Source organism: Cucumis melo, chromosome 4 (genome assembly GCF_025177605.1).
Source record: "Cucumis melo cultivar AY chromosome 4, USDA_Cmelo_AY_1.0, whole genome shotgun sequence".
In the NCBI taxonomy this organism is placed as follows: Eukaryota; Viridiplantae; Streptophyta; class Magnoliopsida; order Cucurbitales; family Cucurbitaceae; genus Cucumis; species Cucumis melo.
Window position 1 is genome coordinate 15,292,078 of NC_066860.1, and position 9,630 is coordinate 15,301,707.

At 37.0% G+C, this 9,630-nt stretch overlaps 1 protein-coding gene across 1 annotated transcript; it reads right to left on the reverse strand.

The window, feature by feature from the left end:
• Nucleotides 1-3,058: 3,058 nt before the first annotated feature.
• On the reverse strand, nucleotides 3,059-3,952 carry LOC127148935 (uncharacterized). Its single transcript, XM_051083371.1, has 2 exons — nucleotides 3,679-3,952; nucleotides 3,059-3,579 (listed from the first exon to the last, which is right to left on the reverse strand). The coding sequence occupies exons 1-2, from the start codon at nucleotides 3,950-3,952 to the stop codon at nucleotides 3,059-3,061; spliced, it is 795 nt and encodes a 264-aa protein (XP_050939328.1).
• Between the last annotated feature and the right edge of the window lie 5,678 nt (nucleotides 3,953-9,630).

Genomic DNA, 9,630 nt, shown 5'->3' on the forward strand with positions numbered 1-9,630 from the left:
AGGTTGCAAAAGAAGAGTGTTACTCAAGAGATGATGACGAATGAAGTGACAATCATTTTCGATGTGCTTTGTACGCTCATGGAAAACATCATTGTGGGCAATTTGGATGGCACTACGATTATCACAATAAAGGAGAGTGGGACCTTGCTGGGGAACACCCATATCAGCAAGAAGCCAACGAAGCCATAACAGTTCAGCGGTAGTATCAGCAAGAGCACGATATTCTGATTCAGTACTAGAACGAGAGACAACACTTTGTTTCTTACTACGCCAAGAAATGAGAGAATCGCCTAAGTAGAAGCAGTAGCCTGTTGTAGAACGCGATCAGTAGGATCCTCAGCTCAATCTGCATCAGAATAGCCAGATAATACGAGAGAAGATTGAGAAGAAAACTGAAGTCCATGCCCCAAAGTCCCTTTGATATAGCGAAGGATACGTAGTACGACAGTAAAATGGATGGTTCGAGGAGCAGCCATAAATTGGCTAACAATGTGAACAGCATAAGCAATGTCTGGGTGAGTCTGTTAGATAGATGAGACTGCCAACTAGTTGCCAATACAGACTGACATCTTCAAGAGGAACACCATCATACGGGGTCAAATGAACATTGGGATCTAACGGCGTTGAAGCGGTGTTAGAGTCAGTGATTCCTGAGCGAGCTAAAAGATCAGAGGCATATTTAGCTTGGGACAATAAATACCCGTCTGAGCGGCGAGAGACTTCAAGGCCAAGAAATTAGTTGAGAGATTCAAGGTCTTTCATTTCAAAATGTTGATCAAGGTAATGTTGGAGATCGGATATGGCTTGTGGATCATTACCAGTGATAATCATGTCATCAACATAGAGAAGAAGGAGAACAATTCCCTGGGGTGTGTGGCGAGTAAAGAGTGCAGTGTCATGAGGACTAGAAATAAAACCAAGTTGAGTGATGGTAGAGCTAAATGTGGCAAACCAAGCTCGTGGAGCCTGTTTGAGGCCATATAGTCCGCGACGCAAGAGACATACCTTGTGAGGAGGAGAAGAAGTACCAGGAGGTGGCTTCATATACACTTCTTCAGAAAGAGTCCCATTAAGAAAAGCATTTTTAACATCCATCTGAAGAATAGGCCACTGCTTGGCAGCAGCAACAGCTAATAAACTGCGAACAGACGTCATTCGAGCCACATGAGCAAATGTTTCTTCATAGTCAATACCATATTCTTGGGAATACCCTTTTGCTACAAGACGAGCCTTATATCGCTCAATAGTGCCATCATAGTGAGTCTTGATTTTATAGATCCACTTACAGCCAATGGGTCTTTTACCAGGAGGTAAGTCAACATAGTCCCAAGTATGCGTCTTTTCAAGAGCCTGTAATTCATCATTCATCGCTTTCTGCCATAAAGGATCAGTACTAGCCTCTTGATAAGAGGTAGGTTCAACAAGAGAAATAATAGTGGAAAAACAGTGATAATCTTGAAGATGAATAGGGGGTTCCCTTACCCGAGTAGAACGACGAGGAGGGGTGTCTGGAGTAGGTTCAGGACTGCCATCAGAGATGGACGATTGGTCCAAGATTGCCAAAGTAGGTGCAGATTAAGCAAACTCATTACCAAGTGGGAACTCAGAAAGAGGAAACAAGTCAATAGATGTGTCAGTGAAGAAAGGTTTAGGACTAGAGAAGGAGGTGTGAAAGGAGGACAAACGAGAGAACATAGTATGCTCCCAAATGTGTCAGTGAAGAAAGGTTTAGGACTAGAGAAGGAGGTGTGAAAGGAGGACAAACGAGAGAACATAGTATGCTCCCAAAATGTGACATGGCGAGATATACGAAGTCTATTGGAAAGGGGATCCCAACAACGAAAACCTTTATGTTCTGTGCCATAGCCAAGAAAACAACAGAGGCGGGCACGTGGTTCAAGTTTAGTGTGTTCATGAGGATGCAGAAGAACAAAGCAGGCACAACCGAAGGTTTTAAGATTAGAATAGTTGGGAGGAGTACCATATAGTTTTTCGAATGGAGAGATGTTCTGAAGAATGGAGGAAAGAAGAAGATTGATAGTATAGATGGATGTAAGAGCTGCTTCACCCCAAAATTTCTCAGGGCATGAGGCAGAAAGAAGAAGGACACGTACTGAGTCAAGAATGTAGCGATGTTTGCGCTCGGAACGTCCATTTTATTGAGAAGTGTGAGGGCAGGAGCGCTAAACAAGAGTGCCCTGTTGGGAGAGAAAAGATAGAAGAGTGGAGTCTTTATACTCCAAGGCATTGTCGGTGCGAAGGGTTTTGATGGGACAAGAGAATTGGGTGCGAATCATATTAGCAAACTCAATATAAGTGCGAGATAATTCAGAGCGGTGTTTGAGAAAATAAATCCATGTAAATCGAGAGAAATCATCAATAAATAAAACATAATAGCGATAACCATGGACAGTAGAGGTAGGGGCAGGGCCCCAAATGTCAAAATGGATTAAATCAAAAGGTTTATCAGATATAGAAGTGGATGTAGAAAAAGACAAAGCAGGTTGCTTAGCAAGTTTGCAATTTAAACAATTAAAGGGGACAAACTTGGTAGTACTGTTTAAATGGTTAACAGAAATTAAATGACGCAACTTTTCTGGAGAGGCATGACCAAGACGAAGATACCACTGATATGTATCAGAGTCAGTGACAGGGGCAGAAATGGAGGAAGGAGAAGGGACCTGAAGTGATAGGAGCTCAAACAATCTTCCTACTTTGCGACCCGTCCCAATCATCTGTCTCGTCTGCGGATCCTGAACCTGATAACCATTGGGAGAAAAAGAGACAGTTAAGCCAAGGTCGCACAATTGACCAACAGATACTAGATTAAAGGTTAAGTTTGGGACACAGTAAGTATGAGGAAGATTCATACTGGGAATATTAATACAATTGCCATCAGCAGCATAAATGGGAGGTAAAGATTTAGCAGGACTAGAAGTGTTCATAAGAGAATAATTAGATGTCATATGATTGCAACAGGCAGAGTCAAGAAGCATCGATTACCTGATGAGACGGAAAGTGCAGAGGAAGATGATGAAATTAATTGATTTAACAAACTTTAAAGATCACTTATCTGAAACTGGAGGGTGGTAGGATTGTCTAAAGTAGCAGCAACAACAGAGGAGTTCCTGGGTTTAGTGAAGTTCTTTGCTCTTGTAGAATAGCTTCGAGGTCGAGGTGGTTTTGTGGGATAATTATCCAGAATATGACCTGGTTTATGGCAGTACCTGCATTCTATTTTAGGACAATCAATAAATTTATGACCAGTGAGCTTACAATTCTTACAAAATGTGCTTGATGCTCCAAGTGATGAATAAGTGCTGGCAAGAACAACATCAGAATGTTTAGAGAGATTGATGCCAAGACGTTTTTCTTCAAATAATATTTCTTGGATAGCAGCATCCAATGAGGGCAAGGGACTGCGGTGCAACAAGGCAGCCTTAACAGATTCATATTCTGAACGAAGTCCCATAAGGACTTTAATAAAACGAAGATGATCTTGACTGATTTTAGCTTGATCAAGTTGAGTCCATATAGGTTGAAGCACGGCTAGATACTCATTGACTGATTGTCCAGCTTCTTGATTAAGATTAACAAGATTATTGTGCAACTGATAGTAATGCGCTAATCCGACGGACTTAAATCGTGTAGACAGAAAATCTCATAACTCTTTAGCACTTTCAAAAGCATCAAATTGTGTATGGATAGCAGGAATTGATGTGTTACTAAGCCAGGTGATAATCTGATGATATTTGTTGTCCCATTCTTCAAGACGTTCGATAAATTTTTCATCATCTTCCTTGTCTTGTTTGGTCCGTTTGGCAATATCACCCGTGACAATACGCCATAATTTTCGTCCAATTAAGAAACTTTTTATTTTATTGGTCCATGTAATATAATTAGAACCATCAAGAATTGTGCTAATGGGACGAGCAATTTCACTTTTCTCCATCTACTCACAAGAAGAAACCAAGTCAGCGAACGAAAATAATTAAATAAATAAAAAAAGAGGGGGTTTTTGAGTCGGGTTTCAGATAGAGGCTGGGCGCGGGTTCGGGTATTGAAGTGAGGAAACAGGATGTTTTCGGGTCGAGTTTCGGAGGCTGGAGACTGGGTGCGGTTTTGGGTCGGGTTTTGGCATAAGGAAAACAGGAGATGGAGCAGATTTCGGATTCGGGTCTCACGGAGATGGAGATGCATGCTCGGCTTTCGGGTCTGTGAGGAGACGGCGTCGCACGCTCAGCTTTTGGGTCGGATAGGCACGCGATGACGAAACGCGAAGAGATCTGGTAGAGTGGGTTTCGGCTTTCGGCTTCGGTCAGCTGGAGATAGATTTCACGAAGATCGGAGCATCGACGGAGGTCAGAGACTGGAGCGTGTTCGACTGGGAGTGGGTTTCTCGGAGACCGGCTCGTATGCACACAAACTGGCTCGGCTTCACAGATCTGGAAGGAACAGAGAAGACGCGGGCGTCGATGGGTGTCGGCGGCAGCGAACGCGGGCGTCGGATGAGTTGCAGCGGCGGCGGCGGTTTGAACAGTAACCTAGGTTAAATTTGGCTCTGATACCATGTAAGATTATTATTGAATAATTTCTTTTTGTGTATTTACATCAAGGAGAAAGGGAAATAAATACAAGTTCTATGAGTTAAGAAAGGTAACAAATAATACAAAATCATACAAAATAAGATAATATCTTCAAGATAATATCTTCTCAATTATATACATTAATACGACTGACCAAAACTTGGTTTTTAATTGTGCTCTATAATAATTTTATGAATAATTGGTTTATTGTTTAATTATTTAATAAAAGTTATTATTCTCGTTATTATTCAATTTCATGTTACAATATAGTAATATCCATGAATATGTTATTATATTCTAAATGTTCCTAATCAATTATTATTATGGGAACAATAATAAATTAAGATTAGTATGAGTCATAATTTATAATCATAGGATGATTATATATGTAGAGACATAAATTATAATCATAGTTTCTTTTAGAGAATACAAATTAGACTGACCCTTTTTTTAGATTATTACATGGACGTGTGTCATAAATAATCTCAAATAATTGATTGTTTTTTATATTTAGACTTGAGATTATCATAATGTCAAACATAAGAATTAATCTATTCTCATGCAATCAAATGTTATCTTTAACTAGATAATTATAAAGGTTGTCCTCGAATACGTTATGAATTATGTAGTGGACAATGATTAATGAATATAAAATTTATCCCTCTTATTATGGAGAGATACATTTGGGCTCCTCGATTAAGCGTGACTATGGAAATGCATGGGCGTGCTATAAATGAATTAATAAGGGTATTAATGTCATTTATATTTCATGATGTTTATTGATCGAGAAAGCAATTGAATTAGATAAGGTGACTTTGTTCATGTCTTATATTCAATTATAGATATTGCGTGATAAAATGATTAAATCAATAATTATATTAGGTTATGTTGGATCACCGACTTAAATTAATATGGGTAGCTATAATGTCTTACTAGAGACCAATTATGACTTGCAGGCCCATAACTCATTTTATGGGTTATGAAATGAGTTATGCGCCCATTGTCATATTAAATTAACTAAGAGGTTGCACATGACAGAACTAATTTGAATTTGTCTTTGGGTTGGATAACTAATAAGCCCAATTGGAGAATTTAGAAGCTTATTAAGAATCCCTAAGTTATTAAGAATCCTAAGTTATTAGGAAACTCTAAGAAGCCTATAAATAATACCATAGGCATTTTATTTTAGACACACAACAAAAGCCAAAAATTTGTTTGTCACAGAATTTGAAAAGTCGAAATTTCCACTCTACGAGGTCCTAGCAAACCTAAATTCAAGGAGTCGAATTCCCAATTCGTGTGTGGATACTGTCAAAGAACGCTAGTGTGAGGTTCTAGTAGAACCAGATTCAAGGAGTCGAATTTTCAATTCCAATTCGTGTGTGGATATTGTCAAAGGACGCTACTGTGAGGTTCTAGCGGACCCGGATTCGAGGAGTCGAATTCTCAATTCGTGTGTGAATACTATAAAAGAAGTAATTTCGTAGCATTTTGGTCATACGAATTTGGAGGATTATTCTTATCAAAACAGAAGCAGTTCGGATTTGGAGAATTACTCACATCAACGTAGAAATATGTTCATTCGTTATTTAATTAATCGTTATGCACAATCTGTTTACGTTCTAGGTGTTGGAATTTATGTCCTAAAACTCATAAGTTTGTAATCATATTCTATTCAATAAAGTTGTTATTGAGAAATTGAATACTATAATCTTAGATCCAATAAACAAAGATCTCAAAGCTATTTTTGAGTAAACTTGAACTTTATGTAGAGACATAAACATGAATTAAGTTCGAGTAAATAGCTTAAATAGTCTATAGTATATGAATAAAGGTTGGGCACCTTATTCAGAAATATTATGGATTGGGCCGCTTTGTAGTTAATACAAATGATGTAATCCTGAATCGTTCATGAAGAGACATGAAAATAAGGGCATCCTATGTAAAAGGTTTACATAAGACAGAACTGTGAAATAGTCACTTTTACGTTATAACATCGTTTACTGTTTCAAACTGACTATCTCGATTATTGATGACCTAGGTAACTTAATCTTAATTCTGAGTTAACTATGAACTCCTGTTCACACGAGATTATCTTTAGATCTGCATAGGTGAGGGCAACTCATTAGCGTTGGCCCCATAAGCCTCTCATTTCAGGGATAAGATCAGGTGGATAGTTGGAAACATAGGGTGCAAGACGGAATTCACTCCTACACGCTTTAGGGTTAGTAAATAGGTTGTTCCCTTAAGGACTAAATCAAATCTTGAACAAAGGGGCCCCACCCTCTCTTTAACCTGAAAGGGATTCAGTTTATAGGTTGAACCTTAAAACCAATTGTTAATAGTGGATCAATGGGACTTAAGGAGAAATATGTAGTCTTGGGGGTAAAACAATATTTTTCGACTCAGCCAAGCTTACAAACAACCTGTGAAGGATTAACTTACTAATCACAGTTATATCAAATGAACACAAATATATCTATAGTGAGGGGAGTGCAATTATAGAACTTTAGTGGAATGACCTATTAGTTAACGAATTTTGATTAGCTCGGTATAAAAGAGTTTAACCAGTTAATCTCGGATCGTTGGAACACAACTAATAGAGCTTTATGCTTAAATGAGATTTAAATATTAAAGATATGAATACAGATTCATACTTGGAAGCTTGGAAAAGATGGAAATAGTCAAAGTTGTAAAAAGTCAAAATGTTGACTTTTGACTTTGAAAAGTCAAACTTTGACCGGCAATATATTCAAATGTGATTTGAATCTTGAGAAAATAAATGCGGATTCATGCTCGGAAGGTCAAAATTAGTCAAGACGGACAAAATTGTAAAAAGTCAAAATGTTAACTTTTTGGTTTGAAAAGTCAAAGTTTGACTTTGACCAAATGACAATTTTACCCTTTGATCAAAGTTAGTGGAAAAATCCAACATTTTGTTGGATAAACCCATTAACTATAGTGGACTAGGTGTTAGAAAACTATAAAAACATTAAGCCCACTAATGGTTAGTGGGTTATGTGTTGTTGGCCCATGTGTTTGCCTACACATGCAATCTTGCATATAAATTCTCTATAAATTGGGCTCTTAGGGCCTCAAGGAAAAGACATGATTTTTTTCCTTCAAAACAAAATTGGGCTGTTGTTTTTATAAAATAAAAGCTCAACCTTTTTTTTTCATATTTTATTTTCCATCTTCTTTCTCTCTCTCGATTTTCTTCATCCAACGGGTCCCACAACCCGGTTTTGAGTTCGGAGGATAGTAGGTCAACCCTAGTGGTGGTTCAAGCAACAATCGAATCTTCAAACATAAGTTTTTCTTAAAAAAACCCTATATTTAATCTTTTTCAGTTTAGGGTTTTTTTGTTAATTAATTGTAATTATGGTAGATTTTCGGTCTTTCTTCCGCAATGCTCATTTAATCTCTATCACTAGGGTTAGAGTTTTTTTTTTTTGTTAATTCTGCTGCGTCTAGCCCTATATCGTTTTCCAACAAAACCAACCGAACCAAAGATGGTCCCTTGAAGATAAAGGGAGGTCTGGTCAATGTCCGTTTAAGAAAAAATCAAATCGAAAATACTTTTTAAAAATTTTAAAGACTTAAACCAACCTAAACCGATCGACCGACCAACAATCGATTTGTACTCCTTTATAGTCAGGTTTGGTTTAAACATTTACTAAATCGACCATAGTTGATTAAGTGTTGCTTTGGTCGAAAAACCGATTCTGATTGACTTATGCTTACCCCTACCAATCAATCTTGAGGTCAAGAGGAGCAACAAGATCAGAAGAGAGGTGGGTCTTGTTCATGTTTTCCACATTGATCAACAAATAACACCAAATCAGACGAATTTAATGCATCTCAACTTCTCAACCAAAGCAACCAATTTATCACAAAATGGAGCATAAGACACCAACAAATCTTTAGCCAGGTCAACATTTTTTTTCTAAATTGTCACTATATTGATTGATTGATTTTACTAAAGATAAAATTTGAGCAACATGTCAACGATATTATCTGCTTCAACAACTTTCTGTAAATGAAAGATTGATTTGTAGAATCCTCAACAACTTTCCATAAATGAAAGATGATTTACAGAATTGTGGAGCATTTATTCTCCGGCATATCTTCAGCTTTTATTCTCGGGCAAATAATGCTTATTCTCTCTAAAATTATATTTAAAAAGCTAGCCACACTTATTTTGCATTATTATTCTTTTTAGGGTTAGTCGCCTCATGAGAAAAATGTGTATGCTGTGATGTTTTGAGTTTAGGGTTTTTCTAAGCCTCAACCTTCATGTATTGATATTGAAATTTTTTGTAGTTTTCGTTGAGACTTTTGGTTTGATAGCCATTATAGGATTTGGAAGGAGTTCCATATTGATATTGTATTTAGGGGATCCTGAATATAGCGAATGGGAGGGGATCTCACTCTCAAAGGGAGACTAAACATATTGTATTGAGAGAATCTCATACAAAGCTTAAAAAAACATTTTTGTGGAAGTGAGGGAAACTCAAATTTAGAGGGAGCCTAAGTTGAAATGTTGAAGAACAAGCTATATGGGAGTAATTGAAGAGGTAATCTATCAGATAAGTACTTTAATTGTAATTGAACTTTTTATATAGTGAAGTTTCATTTCACCAAGCACACTGCCCCCAGACGTAAGTGATTTTGCACCATACTGGGTTTATTAATCTTTGTGTTGTTACTTTTTCTACTTGTTTTCATAACAACCCTTTTATCGGATCATAGTAAACAACGCGTGCATCGCACACAAAAATCACACACAGAAAAATTATACTTTTAACTTAACTTTATATAATTGAACAAGGCATTCAACATTTTCATATTTATATCCTTTTTACATTCACGCCGTAATGTGTAGAAAATGAATAGTAAATTTAGAAATATCATAATATACTATCTCAAAATATTTATTTTTATTTTAATTATAATTTGAAATGGAATTGTACTTTTTTTAATGCAAATGTGAAATTAAATACTTCAACCATATAGGTAGGCACCGTTACTATAAAAACAAAGG